The following is a 21,587-nucleotide window of genomic DNA, read 5'->3' as shown; positions in this document are numbered from 1 at the left end:
GGCATGGGTCTCAGTTGAATACCCTAATCTGCCTTCAGCAATGACTTCTTGTTTTTAGCAGAGAAACCAGACACATTAGTCAAACAGAAGTAACAGTCCGTCACATGGTCTTTCTGTTCTCGCCATATCATCGGGACAGCAAACGGCATTGTCTTTCAAGAGCCTCTGAGTCAAGCTCTCAGACAGACAGCACATGTTGCACAACAAATGTGAGGGACCCATTCCTGATCTTGATCACCAATTTTACAGCTGAAGTACAGATGATATACTTTCTTCACAAGAGCAGTCACTGAGCGTCTCTGATGAACAAGCGTATACTTGCCACAAATATAGCAGAATTTATCGCTGTTACGAGACATACTGACCAACACCAATCATCCTGTAAAATGTCTGTAACTTGCTTGTTACAGTGCTACTGAGGCAATACTATATTCTGAAACAATATGTACACACTATAAGGTCTATATTAATCCAATGAGCAGCATCTGTGTATGCAAGCCACTTTTATACCCTGATGAGACAGTGTCAAGCTGGCTCCGACCTGCCCAGGCTACATACTTCCACAGAACAACTTCCACCCTGGCCTGATTTCATGCCTGGACATGCCCCGACTGCACAAAACATTGTTCATACGTCTCTTACAGAAACTAAAAATTTTTGGACATAAATATAAGAAAAAACATGACAAAACTGGAGATTTCGATGAAATGATATGTGATGGGCAAATTTGGATGTGATTTTCGTGATCAGCAGCCAAAAATCTATAAGGAACACCCAACTGTGTTCAAGAAGCAAAAACTTTGTGCAGTGTAATTGATGCATATTTACTTGTTTCTCTTTTTGTTATTTTTAAACATAAGCCTATTCTTAAACTGGTAGTTTGATGTAAAAGTTAAAATGCAATAAGCATGTCTAATGCTCAGGTTTTTTTCTATAAATATTATTGACATTTGACACCTATAGATGGAAAAAACTTGAATTGCATATGTTGAAAATTTGCTGTAATAAGTTTGAAGGTTATATACAGTTATATAAATTAATTTGAAGAAGTCACCTTTTTAAACTAGACTATTAATTAAGTAGTATTAATCAGATTATATACAGAAATATTAATCTGACAATATTTTAATAAGATCTTTCAAAGGTTTAGTACAATGGCTCCATTTGGTTTATAGCAGAATTTATAAAAAAGTTTTGAACAGATTTCTTAAATTGCACAAGGTTTCAGAGTAAATAAATATAATCTTAGGGTTTAAATAAACAATAATATGGATTAATTATGATTTTAAGGAAAAGCAATTAGGTTATATAAAGTTCCTAATTTGCTTTCTTAAAATATGAATGTATTTACAGGTTCAGTAATGAATTTCCTCAATAAATTCATTGTAGAACTCTATTAGTTTATTAACTTGAAACAGTCTATAATATCAACACAGAGTAATAGTTAAAACCATGATCACAGTTCTATATGTGACAAAAGGGTTTCCCAGGTGTTACAAATATGGCCCATGTAGAACTCCCACTCTCCCTAAGAACAAGAGAAAGAGCAATTGTTTCAATTGTGATTAAATTGGTCATTGATTTTGGGAATGTTCACATTCCATCACAGCATACAACCATCAGATACTATTACTATTTCTACTTATACAGCAACAGATGCAAAAAAGTTAAAGGTCTATGGTTGCAGGTAATGAAACAAGCTTAAACAAGTAGAGGTTGTGTAGGATCATCCTACAAGCTTGAATACTACAGTAGTTGCATCTCAGGTTAAAACTATTAGTTTGAAGAACTATGGACTGGGAATCAGTTGTCACCAATGTTAAGATAAAGATGAAAGACTGAGGTACTACTAGTAAATAATGGAGTTGTCAGAAACCTAGTCAACATTATCATGTATATGGTACTACCATTTTGACAAATGGTAACAATATAAGCAAAGAGATGCATAACTGACTCCATTTTGGCCAGGTAATAAGTCAAATGAAGACAGTATTTTCTAATTTGGGTTCAAGCAATGGAATTTGAGGACAGATGTAAAGGAATAGGAGCATTAGAAATGTGGAAGAATTCCAATCACAGGCTACAGAAAAGGTGTCTTTAGCTCAGGGATGATATAGTAGTTGAGAGTCTACACAAAGCAAAAACTGAACTAATTTGCAATAATGCAAAAATCAGATGAAGGAGGAAATGTGAGGAGGGCATCTCATGAGTTCAGGTGCATGCAAGCTTGTTCAAAAACTAGCAGAAACAGGTGTAATAAAAGAACAAATCTCACAAACCTGAGTTGTTGTTTTGAATTAAGCACAAAGCTACACAATAAGCTATCTGTGCTCTGCCACCCCACAGGTATCAAAACCCGGTTTTTAGCATTGTAAGTCCGCAGACATACCACTGAGCCACAGAAGGACCTAAACCTGAGTTATCAAATGACAAAAGTGTGTGTTACATGATCCTTGTCAGAGACAGAAAAACCCAAAAGCACAGGCAGGTTGGGCGAAGAGATTTGGTCAGATATTACCAAAGACAAGAAAGTCTCAACAGAAATTTTAGAAACTAGAGAGAGTAAATCCTCAAAGTCTGAAATGAAAAAATGAATGATATATCAAACCACATTATGTACAATGGAGATAACATTGCTCATTGTCAGAGTTACTCCAGTTGTGGTTTCAAGAAAATGTGATAACTATACAGAATGTTTCAGAAACATGTATATTAGAAATTGTAATCAATAAGATACACAAAAGCGAATTTATGGAGAATAGTAATACAATTCTGATAGGTTTTGTATGTCTGTAGTATGTAGGCTTTGGTTATTTTAATACTGATAAAATCAGAACACTAGATTAACAATGATGGGGAATATTCTTGCCAAAGAAGATGTCATAGACTCTAGAATGTGCATCTCAGAATTATACAGTTTGATTATCAGAAGAAACTTAAATCTTTTTTTATCAAAACTATGAAAAATGAAGGTACAAGAATATCACAAGAATTCCATAATTTATAATAAAAGGAGTATGGTTAAACACAAGGTGATCAAGGGAAGCAAAATGTATGGAATTGGTGAAGAAATTAGTCTGATGCTGAATGTATCACAAACTGACACAGTACACATTAAAGTTGGGAGTTTCTTTAGAGGTTCGATACAAGTGCAAAATCTTTGTGGGATAAGTGCAAAGTCTTTGTTCTATAAGAGATCAACAGCATTTCTAAACACTGTTTTATGCCTTGAAAGCAAATTGCAATTTTTGCAAACAATGATTATGTTGCAGTTGTGCCACAGTAATTTTGTAACCATATTGTGTAGCTATTCAGCTTATACCCAGATTGATCATTGACACAGGAGTGGACAGAAGTGAAATTACCAAGATGAGTAGTTAGTATTACTGTCACTGAATAACATCTTAAAATAAACATGCAGAATCCAAAGCACCAGACATCTTGTCTGTAGTGCAAAGAATGTGAACTGAAGAAAGAGCAGTGAATTGAGTGAATTGTTCAAGAATTTCCTGATGAATTCCTGGAATCAGATTACCAACTGGGTTGAACAACAATCACACATCATATAATATGATAATATAACTTTCTGAGGATGTTTGATTGTCTCTAGTAATGAATGCAAGGAAAGAATGTCAAGGTCTTTCTTTGGATAGCAGGTGAATAGTGTATGGTAATACATTGAATATCATTTTTCTATTACATACAAACAGATGTTTGAATATACTGCAAATCAAATAAACACAACATAACCATAGAAAACACCCAAATACTAAATAAAGAAACAAACATAAACAAATGCAAAATTAAAGAAGCCTTACTTATACAACAACTCAAGCCTAATACAAAGGAACCTCTTTATACCTATATTAATAAATATATCCAACATCTAAGCATGCCCTCTACATTCCTACACTCAATTACACAACCGCCTTCAAACATGTGGTCAACTACCAGTCAGTTACCTCTTTCTTTCTTTGTGAACCTGACGATGATCGAAGAAGGTTGAAACATTGTTCACTCCTATACATAGTGCTTTCTCTACCCATACCAGCCTTTCTACATATGTAATACACAATTTGAGTGGACTTTGCTTAAATTTGTAATAAAATTCAATATTTAATGGATAATGACACTGCAACAGTACAATTGTATTGTACAACACAGCTCAGGTTAGCAGCACAGAAATCTCAAAACATTAACTTGAAAGCGGTGAGATCATACTCATTTAGTGAATGTTCATATCTAGCACACTGTAATCATAAAGTATTTGCAACAGCAGTAAAGATTAACTGTATAAGCAGTGTTAATTCTGCATTTAGATGAACACCACAAATTACCAGTGAGGACCCAGGAATATCTTTGATGTTTTATACCATACAGCAAGAAAAGATACAATAATCACAAACAAGCAAATTTATATCCTTTTTTTTTTTGCTAGATCTCACATTTTTATAGCAGTTATGAATACACATGTGAACACATCATTGCAAACATTTGCAGTTTTACAGCTGCATTTGTGTAATGATATTGAGTTATACTATAAGCATCATGCCCCATACATTACCTGAAGGAAGATCAAGGAAAATTGCAGAGTTGAAGTTCTCCCCTTAAGTGAATCACCACAGATATAGCTGGTCTTATACTCAAAACTGGGAGGTCATTGGTAAGTGCTGGTTACAGATTACTTCAGCAGACAGGTTAAAGTTTATTTACTAGATGACACATTATCATAATCCATCAAAAATGTGTTGGCTAAACAATGAATATCACACAAATCAAGAAGCTAACTGAATGCAAAGTTTTGTTAAATGGTAGTGAAGATATTCACTCCAAGATACGATTCTCAATCTGATGAGTTGTGCAAAGATTCAAGAATATGTGAACTCTGACTGAATTGACTGGAACAAGCACTTATTGAATATCATAGCATTTTGTATAATTAAGCAACAGCTGACTGGTTGTTTTCTGAACCTCCTGATGTTCAGTTAAGAAGTACAGCTCCCAATGGGTCTGATGTATTACCCTCCACCCAGTGGATATGTTCTGCATTGTCCACAGGAATATATGAAATGGACACATTCTAGAGTGATTAATTATTATAAATTTGTGCATAAGCAAATAAGGAAAGTGGGTGTATATCAAAGAAAGATATTTTGATAAAACAGTAATGGAAGAAAATTCTAAGTCTGATGATTGTGTCCAGGTATGGGATGAACAAGCACCATACATGAAATTTTGTACCTTGTCTGTCAACAGCTGCAATGGTCTTGTGATGCACACTGAATATGTCAATGGGATCAGACCCTGTATCAAAGAATGTTTTGAGAACTGGTTACTCAAATATCACAGCAGGAAGAGCAGGATGAATATGATGATGAGAGAATCATATTGCATAATCACATCTCATCTGATGATAATGGTATGACTAGTACTATCTAACTGTCTTTCAGAAATCAATGTAGAAACACCAAAGTAAAACCATTCTCTTTGCTTTTATGAACAATCAAAATACCAACACTAACCTACTAATCATTATAGCAACAATGTAGAACTGGGAGATTAACTCAATTACCTATAAGCATCAACTACACTGATTAGTATCATGGATAATAGCTGTTCATGAAAAATGAAAATTAAATCAATTAAAAAAATAATCAAATGGTCAACATTAGGGCTTCCCAATTATTACTATTTTTGATTATTTCAAATATACAAGTGATGATATTATTAGAATTCTCATTATTATTTTTCTCAATTAATGCAATTTTGTTCAGTGTCAATCTGGCATGGTTTGATAATTAGAATCGTTGTCTTGTGATTCAAAAATCTTAAGTTCAAATCCTGTTGTCACCAAACATGCTTGGCTAAACAGAAGGCAACCAATCAGCAGAACCCACGGTCAACTCAAATACTGATCTTTTACTAACAAATTATCAAAACTGAATATGGACCTATGTTATGAAATAAAGCTAATTAAAAAATTAATCTAAATGCTATTTGAAATAACATTACATAGTGATCTTGAGTTTTATAATGTCATCAGAATTAAGTTCATAGAAAAGTACTAAAAGTGCGTAATGCTTGTATTTTGATGACATTATAAAACTCAAGATCACTATGTAATGTTATTTCAAGTAGCATTTAGATTAATTTTTAATTAGATTTATTTCATAACAATACAAGTTCAAAAAAGTAAGTTAGCAAATATTATACATTTAACTTACAAAATTTAAGAATATGTGAAAAAAGTGTTTAATATATAACAGAAGTGTAAGTGATTTATTATTTTTATCAACAAAGCAATTGCACCTCCTATTAAAAAAAAATCAGTTGAAACAAAGGAACAGCTAACAGCTCAAAAAATAAGTATTCTTTATCATTTTCTTAATTTTAATTTTCTTTTAGAGTCAGCAAGTATTATCAAAATGACCTCTTTCACATATAGAGACTCTACACACAATATCACAAAACTTCCTGTTTCATTCAGTGTCACTATATTGGACATAACAATTCCTTTGTGATTAAGATTTCAATCTTTAAGGCTGTTAAATTTGTCAAATGAATGTTTGAATTGAATTGAATTGAAAATTGAGGCTCTTTTTTTATGCGCATTGCTAAGATAATTTATAACATCAGATACAATTTTATCAAAGCCAACTTTGTAAATTTTCACCTAAGGCAAATGTAGGCATTTGACATCCATTACTGCAAAGTAAACTATAACCAGGTGACTTTTTCACATTAGCAAGAAATCCAAGAGTTCCAGTCCAGCAGGCCTTTCATTTCTAGCTCCCGAGGTTGTAACCATTAATAAAACAGTAGCATTCAATTTATAAGAGTATCAATTCCAACCTTATTTAGGCTTTCTTGGTTTCTTACTAATCATACTTTAGGTTTCAAAACCAACTCATGTTCTCATTACCAAAAGGTCAACTGGTTGGTTTTCACAATGTAATACTTTTCCTAAATTGAAAATGTATTTCTGATAAGCACTTTTGCAACCCCCCATTGGAATAAAACATTCCACCATGTCTGTCATGCAAATCAACAAGTATCATCTCTCCACCAATAGGATAGCACCTCCATTATGCGATGCGTACAACTCCCTCAATATGCTACTACTGAACAACAACTTCGAAAACTGGCAGATGTAAGCAACAAATGATTGTGGGAAGGTTGGTTGGTTGGTTTGGTGTTCTATGGCTCAAAGCAGCTAGGCTATCTGCACCAAAAAATCCAGTAAAAAGTTAAATGTAAAGTAAATTTAGTAAAATTCATAAAAGGAAATTAAGATAAAACAAAACAAAGTTTAAAAAGAAAACATAAACAGCATTAAAACCAATGTTTACATCTAGTCTACAATGGTAAGAGAAAAAAAACTACAGTAATACAAGTTGTAAAGGACTTTCTGCCTCAAAGTTGTAATTATCATAACTTGCCAGGAAGACTAACAGGTAAGTACAAAAACCACCATCAGTCACCTGAAGTTGGCCTTTCCAGTTCTGGTTCCGAGTTATTTGACATCATGATCATTTTCGAAAAGTAAAGTAACAAAAGTTTTAAAAGACTTGTAGCAAAATTTAATTATAACTCACCAGGATGACTAATGGGTAGTTCAAACAGCAGTGTGGGTCACCTAAAGTTGGCCTTTCCAGTCATGGTTTTCAGTTATTTGACGTTACGGCCATTTTTTAATTTCAAATTGAACAAGATGAACTGTACTTTTTAAAAGGGAGCCCCATTTAAAAGGTGTAATGTATAAATTAAAAACTCTTTAAATGGCATTAAAGAGATTAATGGCCTTTAAAAAACTAAAGACATTACCAAGGTGGACAGTGTCACCATCACAAATAACACTGTCTAATGTTATGAACAAACCTTGAAACAGAACACGTTTAAAGTGGCGCCGACATTTAGAGTCATAACGACAGTAAAAAAGTAAAATGTGGCTTATTGTGATCTGAGTATTACACACACTAAATACTGGTGTGTCAGTTCCAGTTAAAAGATAATGATGAGTTAAAAAACTGTGACCAATGCATAGTCTAGTTAGAACAACTTCCTCTTTCCGATCCTTATGGAAGCAAGATGGCCATAGTCCAATACAAGGTTTTATTTGGAAAAGTTGTTTTTTAGTTGCTTACACTAAGCCGATGGCCAGCTGGCACAGAGCTGAGCCTTGAATACAGGGCCAAAGTCCATCCATGGAACAGGTACAACAGAGATAGCACCAGAGCAGATAGACTTATATGATTGTTGGCAAGCTCATTACTGCGAATACCAACGTGGTCCTGTTTCCAGAAAAACTCAATAGAAGTAGATGTTAAAGAGAAATGGGCCAGTCTGTTTTGAATATTGGTGAGAACAGGTTATGAACCAACGTGAAGCGATTCCAGGGCTAGTAGAGAACTAAGCGAGTCAGAATAAATAATGCACTTTGAGTACTGCTTATCTTCTATGCAATCCAGGGGAAGAGAAATGGCATACAGTTCAGCAGTGAACACAGAAGTTGTAGAGGAGATTCTGCATGCAACCACTGAACTACAACAAACCATGGCAGAGCCCACAGAGTCACCTGATTATGAACTATCTGTATAATTAGAAATGAAAGGATGGTTTGAAAGAAGTTCAGCAAATAGCAGACAGTATTTCCAATCGGGAGTGTCTACTTTTCTCAGATGACTTAAAAAAGGTCACATCTGATGACTGTAAGAAGCAATGGTGGGATGGGCTGACCAGTGGATACAGCAATGTTATCCAAGGACAGACCCAATTCATCCAACTGCACCTGGATACAAAGGCCAAAAGGAGCAATAACAGATCTTCCGTTCTGAAAAAGTATGGCCCACTGAAGAAAAAAAACACAACCCCAAGCAGGATGCTTTGGTAAGGAACGAAGTTTCGAAGCATATAGTAAAGAGAGTTGCAAACAGTGGAGGAGCAAAGAAGGTTCATGAAACTCTATGCATAAGCTCTAAACTGGGGAAGTGCAAAAAACCCCAGTGCAGAGCCGAAGTTTCTTAAGATAAATAGGGTCCAGCATTTTTAGGGCTGAGGGTCTGGCAGAGCCAAAGACCAGTAATCCATAGTTGAGTTTTGATCGAATAAGAGCACGATATACATCTTTAGCACAGAATATCGATCTGCTCACCAAGTGGTGGAAGAGAGGACAGTGCTCTTGTACATTTGACCCATAGCTACTTGATGTGTGGTATAAAGGTCAGCTATGGTCAAAGATAAGCCCCAAGAACTTTCTCTCAGGGACCATAGGCAGCACAACTTCACCAAAACGGAGTTCAAGATCAGGGTGAATACCCTTTTGGTGGCAAAAGTGCATGCAAATGGTTTTAAAGAGAGAAGTTAAAACAGTTTGCCGTGGTCCATTTCAGTAAACAATTGAGGTCAATCTGTAGTTGCCGCTCAATATACTTCATGTTTGAAGACTGACATGAGATGTGAAAAACATCGATATAGAGCCCATTTGCAACAGTGAGAGAGAGTTGTTCAGTGATGGCATTACTCTTTATACTGAAAAGCATGCACTCAGAACACAGCCATGAGGGACTCCAAGTTCCTGTAGAAAAGAATTGGAAAATGTAAAACCCACACGAACTTGGAATCTCCTGTCCATTAAAAATTTTTAATAAAAATGGGCAAATGGCCACATAACCATATATATCAAAGAATACTCATACAAGATGTTGTCATTTGAGAAAGGCTTCTCTGATAGACATTTCAAGTCAAATCACATGGTCCATGGTGGAGCACTGTCGTCGGAACCCAAACAAGACAAGCATTAACCATCCTCACTTAGGTCTTACAGAGACAGTTCATTGGACAGTAGTAGTTTGAAGGAATCTTGGGATCCTTCCCAAGCTTAGAAAAAGATAAGGCAATAGCCTGGTGCCAGGCATCAGGAAAAACATTCTCCTGCCAGATCTGGTTAAAACATTCAGAAGAATATCAAGAGAAGCAGGAGATAGATGGTGCAGCATATCATAGTGTACATCACCAGGTCAAACCAATGTACTGCCAGATCAATGAAAGGCCAGTTTGAGTTCCACCAGTGTAAAGGGACAATTATAGCCATAGAGACAATTAGCTCGAAAGGAAAGAGGTGATCACTCTGCCTGAGTCTTGATGGCTAAGAAAATGGAAGAAGAAGCAGAAGTGCTAGATACCCAGCAAAAGCTTTCACCTAGAGTAAGAGAGCAAGATCAAGAGGGGGACAGAATTATATTGCCCACTGACCTTTCAAATCTTGTTCCATATGACTTTGGAACTGGTGGTAAAAGATATGCTGGTTGTGAACTTAATCCAAGATTCCTTCTGGCTTTGACGTCTTACCCACCGGGCAGGTGCATGGGCCCGCTGAAAAGCAATGTAGTTAGAAAGTGTGGGATATCTACGGAAAGTATCCTAGGCCCATTTTTGAGCCTTCCATGCCATGTGGCAAGCAGGATTCCATCACACAGCCCTCTATTGATGGCCAACAGATGATGGCAGGATCAAGTTCTGCAAGAGCAGTGGAAGTGGGCAAGTCTGTCTGATCCAGCTTATACTGGGGCACACTGGTTGGGTGGCATTAACCACGGACAGTCTCTCTCAAAATTATAGGAAAATGATAACTGCCTCGTGGGTTATTGTCAACCCTCCATGAGAAATGGGAGAATAATGAAGGGGAGCAAATTGAGAGATCAATAGCAGTAAAGGACTGACCAGGTTCATGGAAATAAGTAGAAGAACCAGTATTGAAAAGAGAAAGGTTGTGACCAGAGAGCATATGCTCTACAGAGTGACCCCTCCTATCAATAACAGCACTTCCCCAGAGGGGATGTTGTCCATTAAAGTCTCCCAGGATTAAAAAGGGAGACGGCAACTGTTCAATGAGAGCTTCAAGGTCTGATTGATCATATGTCTCTCTAGGTGACAGGTAGAGAGAACAAACAATGATGATATGACCCAAAGAAACACACATGGCTATGGCCTCCAAGAGTGTGTTGAGTGACAAAACAGGGTGGGCACGTGCTGATCAACCAATAGTGCAACCCCTCCATGCACTCATCTATCACACAGCCTATCATTTCTGTACAAAGAAAACTGACAAAAGGTGACTATATCAGCAGATTTCAGAAATGTTTCCTGTAAGGAAAGACATACAGGATGGTATAAAGCAATCAGTGTTTCGATGTCATCCAGATTAGAACGTAAACCTCAACAGTTCCATTGTATCAAGATGGCCATTTTTAATGACGTGAAGACAAACTGGTTGGAGAACCCTTCTGTTTACAACTACATCTTTTTTCTTTACTGTCCTTATTTGAGGGAGGTCTATTGAACTCCATGGATCCTGCCATGGGTCGATTCGATAGGTCTTTGTTGTTGGAAGGGCATTCCAGTGACTGAAAACAGGAATGAATGATTGTTTTGCATCTTGAAATGGGAGTAGAAGATGTATCCAAGAAATGCCTTTACCAGGAACCAAAGGATGTGGATCATGGGGTTTGTTAAAATGTATGAAAGGAACAAAGATGGATGTAGAAGTTGATTCATCAACTTTTTTGACCATGGAGGTCAAATGGCTTTTCATTTGTTTTGAGAACGATTCTTTTGGAGGCACAGAGATATCTGTCTGCACTCCCACTGTAGCAGTGGAACTAAGTGCACCAGCATATGTCCGAGATGAAGTGGTGGACATCAATTTTCGAGCCTCAGGATATGTAATGTTATGAATTGTTTTCAAATGCTGCACCTCTTTTTCTTCCAACCATTTCGGGCAAAAACAAAAGTACGATGGGTGAGAGCCATTGCAACTGGTGCAATGAGGGTCAGTTTCACACTCGTTGGCATCATGGTCCTTGCTACTGCAACAAGCACAAGTCAAGGAACCACAACATAACGTCTTCGAGTGACTGAACAGTTGACACCAGAAACATTGGAGAGGGTTTGGAATGTATGTCCATACTGTGCAATTGAGATACCTGCCTTGACGGTGGCAGGCGGATGTGGTGATGTAAATGTGAGGATGAGGACATTGGTCGGCATCATAATTCCATCTTTGCGATTGGATATATGCATCACTGCAGAAACTCCTTGGATGGAGAAACCAACAAGAATTTCTGACTCAGAGATGTTCTTGAAATCCCTCTCAACAATAACTTCTTGTGATGAATTCAAAGTAACATGAGATGTAACCTCAATAGGTATAGCCCCAAGTGCCTTTGAATGCAAGAGCAGTTCATTCTGTGAAGATGTGGATGTTTCCACTAATATGTCATCAGATTGAAGCATCTTTTCCGACTTTGGGGAGCCAGCACGTCCCTCTAGTCCCTTCTGAATGAAAAAGGGAGCCATTCGCCCTAAAGGTTTGTCTGAAAGAGAATGTAGTATAAGAAAAAGAGGTACAACAGATGGTGAGGATTGCTGCTCAGAATCCTCAAGATGTGGTCATTTCCCTATAGATTGTTTTCTCACTATTTTATTAAGATTTTTAATTGCAGTATCCATAATAAAGAAAGGGAAATTTCAGTGCCCACTGACCCCACCCACCATGGAGCCCTACGTGTGGGTGCATTACAATATCAAACAAGGACACTGCAGCAACACCAAGGTTACATGAGCACTATACTCAAACACCAGCATCACATACAATGTCCACAACACCTGTTGAGAACATCCAACACTAGTACTTTGTTGATCCTAGCCTGAGTGGGCCAGCCAATTGACCCAAGGGGGCCACCCCAAGGCCACCCATCTACAGGAATTCAAGGTGAAAGTGGTGTGTTAAGGTTGGACCCCTCAAACACCAGGATCCTCCCCTCCCCTTCACAGGTTGCTGTGCATAGCAAACACATGGGTGGATGTTTAAATCCCAGAGGAAATAAACTGAAAGAACAAAACCTTCTCTGGGAGGTCCCCTCACCACATACAGGAATTTACACAGATGGGAAGCTACTAGGCTATCTGTGCCAAACAAGATGTAGTATACTATAATGGTATATGGAAATTAAGTTAAAAATAAGTAAAGTAGGTAAAATTAAGACCTGCCAGGAAGACTGAAGCATTAAGTTCAAACTTGCTGTCAGTCACCAGAAGTTGGCCTGGGTTCAGGTAAAAATAAAAATTAAAATGTTTAAAAGAAATCATGCTAAAACAGTATAAAGTCCAATAAAAACCTTAAATTAAGTTAAAATGACCAATGGCTCTTAAAAATGTAAAAACATGAGTGAGATGGGCAGTATCACCTATGACATTGGCTAATGTTAAGGACAAACCTACCTTAAAAATATGTTTAAAATGGCATCATCATTCTTAGTTGTAACAGCAGCATGATAATAAAATATGTATGATTGTGACCTGAGTGATGCATCAGTACCAGATAAAAGGAAGTGGTGAGTTAATAAACTGTGACCAATGCATAGCCTAGCCAAAACAACTTCCTCTCTTTGATCTTTACAGAAACAAGATGGCCAAAGAGCTAAAGAAGGCTTGACTTAAAAAACTTATTATTTCGTTGCTCACTCCAAGTTGACTGCCAACTGGTTTACAGTCCAGTTTTGATAACTGGACCATAGTCCATGTTCCACACAGGTTATGGTGGTGATAGATGCAGTGCAGACAGACATTGCCGCTCTGTCAGCTAGCTCATTCCCATGAATACCAATGTGACCTGGTATAAAAAAAAACTGGACAGAGATAGGTGACAGAGAGAGATGGGCCAGTTTGTTTTGGATATTGATAAGAATAGGATGGTAACTAACATGGAATGATGTCAGGGCCAACAGACAGCTGAATGAATCAGTACAGATCATACAACTTAAATATTGCATAGTTTCAATATGATTCAGGGCAAGAAAAATGGCATACAATTTGGCAGTGAACACAGAAACTGTAGAGAGAATTCTGTGTGCTACAACTGAACTGTAACAAACAATGGCAAAGCCTACAGAGTCACCTAATTTTGAACCATTTATATATATATGGGAATGAATGGACCGTTTGAAAGATGTTCAGCAAATAAAGGGTGATATTTCCAATCAGGAGTATCTGCCTTACTCAGATGACTTAAAGATAGCTCACTGTTGGGGATAGTAATTAACCATGGTGGAAGAAGCTGATCTATGAATACTCCTATGCTATTCAAAGATAAATCCAATTTTTCTGGTTGTGCCTGGATACGAAGGCTAAAAGGAACAATGACAGATTTTCTATTATAAAAAAGTGTGGTCCACTGAGGATGGAAAACACAACCCCAAGTAGGATGCTGTGGTGAAGATCAAAGTTTGGAAATATACATAAGAGACAGTTGCAAATGGAGAATATATAGAGGTGGTTCATGGTTCACAAACAGTTTTAGAGAGAGAATGTTGAAAACTATTTGCTGTGGTCTGCTTAAGTCTGTGATTGATTGCAGTTTGTAGGTGCCCCTCAATAAACCTAATGTTTGAGGACTGACACGAGATGTGAAAATCATCAACGAAAAGACCATTTTGTAACTCCAGGGGATAGCTGTTCACTGATGGCATTAATCTTTATAATGAAAAGTGTGACACTGTGAACACAGCCCTGAGGGACTCCAAGTTCCTGTGGGAAAAAATGGGAAAGTGTTAAACGCACACGGACCTGGAATCAGCAGTTCACTTTTTAATTTTCCACTCAATCTGTATGAGTGAAGGTTTCACAAGATGCCATATTTCCATGTTGTATCATAAGCTTTCTCTAAATTAAAAAAATAGAAACAAGATGTTGTCGCTTCAAAAAGGCTTCTCTGACTGATGTTTCAAGGCAAATTAAGTGGTCTATCATGAAGCATTGTCTTTGGAACCCACACTGAGTGGGTGAGAGAAGGTTGTTTGATTCAAGAAACCAAACAAGAGGAGCATTAATTGTCCTCTCTAAGATCTTACTGAGACAACTCATCAAAGCAATTGGACAGTTTTAAGCTTTAAGAATAGGGAATACAATAGCCGAGCACCAAGCCTCAGGAAAAACATTCTTCTGCCATATCTGGTTAAAGACAGCCAGGAGAATAGTAAGAGATGAAGGAGAAAGGTGGTGTAGCATTTCATAATATATATCATCAGGTCCAACTGATGTATTGCCAAATTGATGAAGCACATGTTTGAGTTCCACCAGTGTAAGAGGGAGACTGTAGTCATAGGGATGATCAGTTGAAAAGGAAAAAGACTTATGTTCAACTTGTGTTTTAATAGCTAAGAAGGAAGGGGATGAGTTTGAAGATGCATAAGAGAAACATTCACCAAAAGTATTGGCAATGCTCTGAGCATCAGCAACTTCATGGCCATTGGATATTAAGACAGAAAGGGGGGCAGAAGAATACCATCCACTCACCTTCTGGATCTTGTCCCATATGACTTTCGAATTGGTGGTTGAAGAAATGCTGGAGGTGTATTTAATTAAAGATTCCTTCTGACTTTGATTTCTAACTTGCCAAGCATGTGCAAGGACTTGCTGAAATGCAATGCAGTTTGAAAGCATGGGGTATCTACGAAATTTATCTCAAGCACGTTTCTGAGATTTTTGTGTTATATATCAAGCAGAATTCCTCCAAAGATAGGGATGTTGTGAGAAAGATGTTGAGGATTTGGAGATGCACTGAGCAGCCGCTTGGACTTTACAGTTAGTTACTGCTGCTACACAATTATCTATCGATGATTTACATAAGATGGCAGGATCATGTTCTGAGAGAGCAGTGAAGAAGAGCCAGTTGGCCTGGTCCAGCTTCCACCAAGGCATAAGAGTCAGGTGGCACTGACCATGGCCAATATCTCTTAATATGATAGGAAAATGATCATTACCCCATGGATTGATGTCAACCTCCTAAGAAAGGCAAGTGAAAAGCAAAGAGAAGCAGAAAGAAAGATCTGTAGCAGTAAATGACTAACTAGGTGCATGAAAATAAGTGTAAGAGCCAGTACTGAAGAGAGACAGGTTGTGATTCAAGAGCACATGCTCTATAGCACGACTCCTCACATAAATACTAGAATCATCCCAGAGGGGATTATGCCCATTAAGATCTCCCAAAATTTAAAAGTGGGTTGGCAGTTGCTCAATGAGGGTATCAAGGTCTGATGAATTATAATTTTTTCTAGGGATAAGGTACAGAGAGCAAACAGTGATGGTATGACCCATGCAGATACAAATGGCTACAACCTTCAAGAGCATATTTAATGACAAGGACCAGCTGGGCACATGCTGATCCACCAGCAGTGTTACTCTCCCATGTCCTTGTCCGACACATGAACTGTCATTTCAGTATAAGGAGTATTGTTGAATTGTGACTGTATCAGTAGGTTTTAAAAATGTTTCCTGCAAAGAAAGACATTTGGGATGATAAAAGTCAATCAAATCCTTGATGTCATTCACATTTGATTAAAAACTTCAACAGTTCCATTGGATTAGCATGGCCATTTTTATTTATTTTGGAGGAGAATATGGCAAAGAGGCCTTCTGCTTGGAAACCACGTTTGTTTTCTTTACTGGATGTGGGTCTGTCACCCTCTGTTGATCCTGCTCTGGATCAAGCAGGCAGGTTGGTGTTTTCAGGCATATGTTCCACTGACTGAGGACATGAATGAATGGTTTGTTTAATTTTTGGGGTGTCAGGAGAGGAAGACCCCATGAAACACCTTGGCTTGAAAAAGGTGAAGTTGGACAAAAACTAGAAGATGTGGTAGGGACAGAGATAGAAGTAAATACTTATTCATTAACTTTTTTTATTGTGGAGGGTACTAGGTTAAGATGCACTGTTAAGGATTCTGTAAGAGGCATGGAAAAGTCTTTCTGGACTCCTTCTATAGTAGTGGAACAGTTTACAGCAGCATAAGTCCACGATGGAATTGGGAATAGTAATTTCCGAGCCTCTGGGTAAGTAATATTGTGAACTGTCTTTAGACGTTGTACTTCTTTCTCTTCTATCTTTTAGGGCAAGAAGTAAAATAGGAAGGATGTGGACCATTATAGTTAATATAATCCAGTTCTAGTTGACATTGAAAAGCATCATGGTATTTACCAGCACAACAGGCACATGTCAAGGGACCACGGCAAGATGTTTTCAAATGAACAAATCATTGTTAATGGAAACATCAAACAGGGTTAGGAATACAAGGTCATACCTTACAATTCAGATACCCTGCCTTGATTGTGGTATGAAGAGGTGAGGTTGTAAATGTTAATATTAAAACATTTGTCAGGTCCATAATCCTGTCTTTACAAGTAAATGTTCAGCACAAAGCTGTAACACTTTGACTGTTGAAACCTGCAAGGATCTCTGACTCAGGAATGGTCTTTAAATCCCTCTCAACTATAACTCCTCTGGAAGAATTCAAAGTAGAATGAGGAGTAACCTCAATGGGTATATCTTCAATGGCCTTTGATTTCAAGAGGAGTTTGGAATGTTGTGATGAAGATGTTTCCACTGAAATGTCCCCAGACCATAACTTTTTCACTGATTTAGGAGAGCCAGCAAGCCCTTCCAAAACCTTCTGAATGAAAAAATGGAGACATCTGCCCTAAGGGTGTATCAGTTAAAGAATGTATAATTAAAATTGCAGGGCAGATTCAAGTTGTGAATTTGATTGTACAGAATCATCAATGCGTAGTCGTTTGCCAGTAGTCTAATTCTTCTCTATGTTATCATGCTTGTTTTTTTTATTTGTGGGGTATCCATAAAAAAAAAAAATTTGGTGCCCAGTGACCCCACCCACCATGGAGCCCTACAAGGGGACGTACTACAGTGCCATATAAGATCACTGCAGTGATGCCAGGGTTTCGTGAGCACTATACCCAAATACCAGTATCAGACATAGTGTCCACAACACCCGATGAGGATGTCCTACACTGGCACTCAGTTAACCCTGCCCAAAATGGACTAGCCAACTGATCTTGATGGAGGGGCACCCCAAGACCGCCTGTCTGTAGGAATTCAAGGCCAAAGTGGTGTGTTGAAGTTGGACCCCTCAACCACCAGGATCCTCTCCTCCCCTTCACAGGTCACCATGCATGGTAAACATGCAGGTAGATGTTTAGATCCAAGAGGAGGTAAACTGAAAGAACAGAACCTTCCCTGGGAGATCCTCTCACCACATACAGGAATCCACACTGAAGGGTATTGAAACAGATATATAATAGTAACTTCACTGCACTAGCTAAGGCCCAATATAGCACCATAGCTAATCATCAATTTTATAATAAATAGAACAATTAAAAAGTAAAGTTCACATAGGATCTTATAGATTCCTCTTTTACCACATACAAGTGGAAAAATTATATAATTTTTAAACAGAATATTTCTCAAGTACCTTTCAATAATCAAATAAGTACCACCCCTGTACTAATTTTACAGTTAAAGAAAATGCTTATCATCTGTATGAGCTTAAATATTAAACATCTCAGTTGCTTCTTTCTTACTTTTTCATCATAAACTATATTTAACTATATCTTTACTTACATACTTTTACACCAGTTATTTGAAGAATAAGGTTAGTATTTTGGAGAACTTAATCAATAATCATTTATAGTTTTCATCCAAAACTTCAGCATAGTTATTTTTCTATGCCACTCATTCTTCATAAAATCAATAAGTATTTAAATAAATTCCAGTTAAAAACTTCAAGTGACAAAGCTGCTATTTCTTACTTTCTCCCATTTACTCCAGGTGATAACCTATAGTTAAAATATAAAACCAAAACAAATTTTAAAGCTTATTTCATCACCAAATACTTTTCATTTCATATTTAATCTACTCTAATTTTAAATTATTTTTTCCCACTGTTAAACAGCAGAATATTTGAACATCAGTGCTTCTGTATAGTTTAGATCTTACGTTTCCTTGCAGCACGCCCGTGTGTGTGTGTGTGTTGCTACGTCATATAAACTGCTTGGTGACTTTCCTCCCATGTAAAAGAATATTTGAAGCCTAACCTATGGAATCAGTCCAAGGTCTACTTGAACTTCATTGACAGCTATCATAGAAATTCCAGTAGTAATATACTTTTATGCAAGGCTTTAAATTACATATTTTCAACACCAACAGATGTGCTTATTTACCAAAGTTAACAAACTAGTCTGTTAGACTTTTCTATTTTAAACACTGTTAAAACATATAACACTTTAATCTCTGTTTGTAAAATAAAATCTTTGTGCACAGTAATCAAGTAAAATTTAAATTATTTCAAATTTTGTTTTTTACAATGATTCTTCAAAATTTTGTATTCCTCACATCACTTCAAAAATGAACTAAAAACAGATGTAATTTAAGAGTGTGAAATTTGTATTTGAATAATTTACTAAAGAAATTTCATATCAGATCTTTTAAAAGAAAATCAACACAGTGACTTTCTTAGTTGTTTCATTATTTAGAAAAATAGTCATTCTTACCTTTAAAATAAATATACATAATAATTAATTGTTCTTAATAAACTATGTTGCAAGTAAAATTCATTAGAATATGACAAATTAATTCTAAATAACAAGATTTGTGTTTTGAATTATTGTTATTTAAAACAAATCTCTGATTATGAATGTTAAGCCATAAAAAATAAACCAATTTCACTGAAAGCATAAAACAGTTACCTAAAAGTTGTAGAAATTTTTACAAAATGTAAAACACAAATTTATTTTTCATCAAAGTTAAATGCTTCTCTCAGACATTGCAATCAGCACAGATGAATTTCATGATGTTCATATTTCTGCAGTGTTCAACTGTCAGATTACTATGTTCTAAAAGAATGTATACATAAACAAACTATACAAACAATCATTATTTGGAACAAAGTTCCAAAAGAACAGCCATTTTTAAGTTAAAAATATAATAAACATAATTGCCTTCAGCAAAATTAATTCAAGAAATAACAATTTTGAATATTTTTTCTGAACACTCTATAAAAGTTCCAAAAATATGTTTGGTAATCAATATGAAATAACTTTATATATTATAATTTTTACTGTGTTTTACACTAATTAATTTGTTTTTTTATATTTAACATACCATTTTTATGCTAGAAATAATTTTGAATGGAATATGCACAAACTTCATCAAACAGTAGACACAAGCAGATTATGTTAGACTAATGGCTAACAAATGTTATTACTACAAAGCATTTTAGAGTATTACTATTATTGACCCCCTAGTTCATTGAAACTAAGAACATTATCATACAATCATTACACAAAATAAGAAACAATACAATTTCAAATGTTTGACCCATGGTCTTCGAAAGTTAATCAATTTTGAACTTTGTATATAGTATCTGTTTTATAAGTTTGACCTTAAATGTTCTATCTACAAAACTGGAAAACAAAACAAAACAAGGGGAGGGGTGGGGATACAACATGCCCAACTCTATTTCACAAAGTAGTGGGGACATAATTAGTGCATTAATATGTAGTTTCTGGTATTTTATCTCAAATGAGAATTATCCTTGTTTTTAATTGCAAAAAAAAAAACATAAAAACAATAATCATAATAATTTGGTGTCCATTTCTTAATTGATGCTTTGTTATACCTAATGTCTCTTTTATTTTTGTACATACAATACAAACAGGTGTATCTGATTCATGGTGTTTTGTACATAACAATGCCTGAATGTTACGTTCAACTTGAGTCTTAATTTTTTTTTTTTAATTATCTTACTAAAGTCTTAGGCAATGTGAGTTTCACGTGAAAAAACTAGAATTAGAATAAGTGACTCACTTTTGATTTTATGGTAACAACCTTTCAGAATAATGTAAAGGTTAATTCTTTTAAATTTTTAGACAAAATTACACAAAATAAAAATAAGCCAAAGAATTACTCTTTTTACATAACGTCTATATTTTGCCTACCTCTCTTAGAGTCGGGTTTTATTTTCGAGCAGTACCACTAGCGACAGCAACCTATATCTTCCATTCCCTTTCAACATTTTGACGGAGAAAATAATATTAGTACTCTATGCTTCGTATAGTTGGTTTTTATCCAGCTGTCAGTTGAAAAGCCATTCCTTTGCGATGTTTTGGATTCGTGTCAACCAAAAATCATATGGCCTTATTATTTATTGATACTTTAATTAACTGTAAATAAGGGAAATAGTTCATATACGAATATTTACATTTACCATATAAACTGTGATACAAGAAAGTAAAATGACGTTTTAAATTACCTTCCTTACTATAAACTTTTCGAGGTTTTTTCATGAATTTGGAGTTTTTATAACCTCATAAAGTTTAAAGTAAGTAACTTCATGTTTACATTTTTATAAATTATTTTTAAGTGTTGCGTTGTCAGTGAGCATATTTGTAATCAATATGTGGTAGATCTTTTCTTAATTAATTATTACATAAAAACACCATTTATTTTTACTTATTTGTATTTAGTGCACATCAATGAAACGGGCTCAAACCTCAAATTTTAATGTTATAAGTTGTCAAGCTTACGGCAGTGTATTACTTACTTTTTGAAATTTAGAGAATTTCTAAATTGTTCATAGTCAGAGGCGTCACTAGACGCTGGCATACAGGTTCTGTGCCTCGATTATATTTTACAATACCCGAATCTCCAGTTGGCGTTTTGAAAAACCAGAAGAGTAAAC

General features: G+C 36.0%; 1 protein-coding gene across 4 annotated transcripts in view; it reads right to left on the bottom strand.

The window, feature by feature from the left end:
• Positions 1 to 21,587, bottom strand: part of LOC143258529 (monocarboxylate transporter 10-like) — a 77,653-nt gene extending 56,066 nt beyond the window's left edge. For 3 of the 4 annotated variants that reach the window (XR_013032340.1, XM_076517632.1, XM_076517634.1), the window contains exon 1: positions 21,450 to 21,587. Coding sequence is in view for 2 of the 4 variants with exons in the window: in XM_076517632.1 (XP_076373747.1) it covers positions 21,450 to 21,511 (62 nt within the window). In the remaining 2 variants the exon portion in view is untranslated. Of the gene's footprint in view, positions 1 to 20,844; positions 21,070 to 21,449 lie in introns of all 4 variants that reach the window. The other variant, XM_076517633.1, reaches the window with a different exon arrangement.

Source organism: Tachypleus tridentatus, chromosome 8 (genome assembly GCF_004210375.1).
Source record: "Tachypleus tridentatus isolate NWPU-2018 chromosome 8, ASM421037v1, whole genome shotgun sequence".
In the NCBI taxonomy this organism is placed as follows: domain Eukaryota; kingdom Metazoa; phylum Arthropoda; class Merostomata; order Xiphosura; family Limulidae; genus Tachypleus; species Tachypleus tridentatus.
The sequence above is the reverse complement of the archived record's forward strand: the minus strand, read 5'-3'. Positions and strand labels throughout refer to the sequence as shown.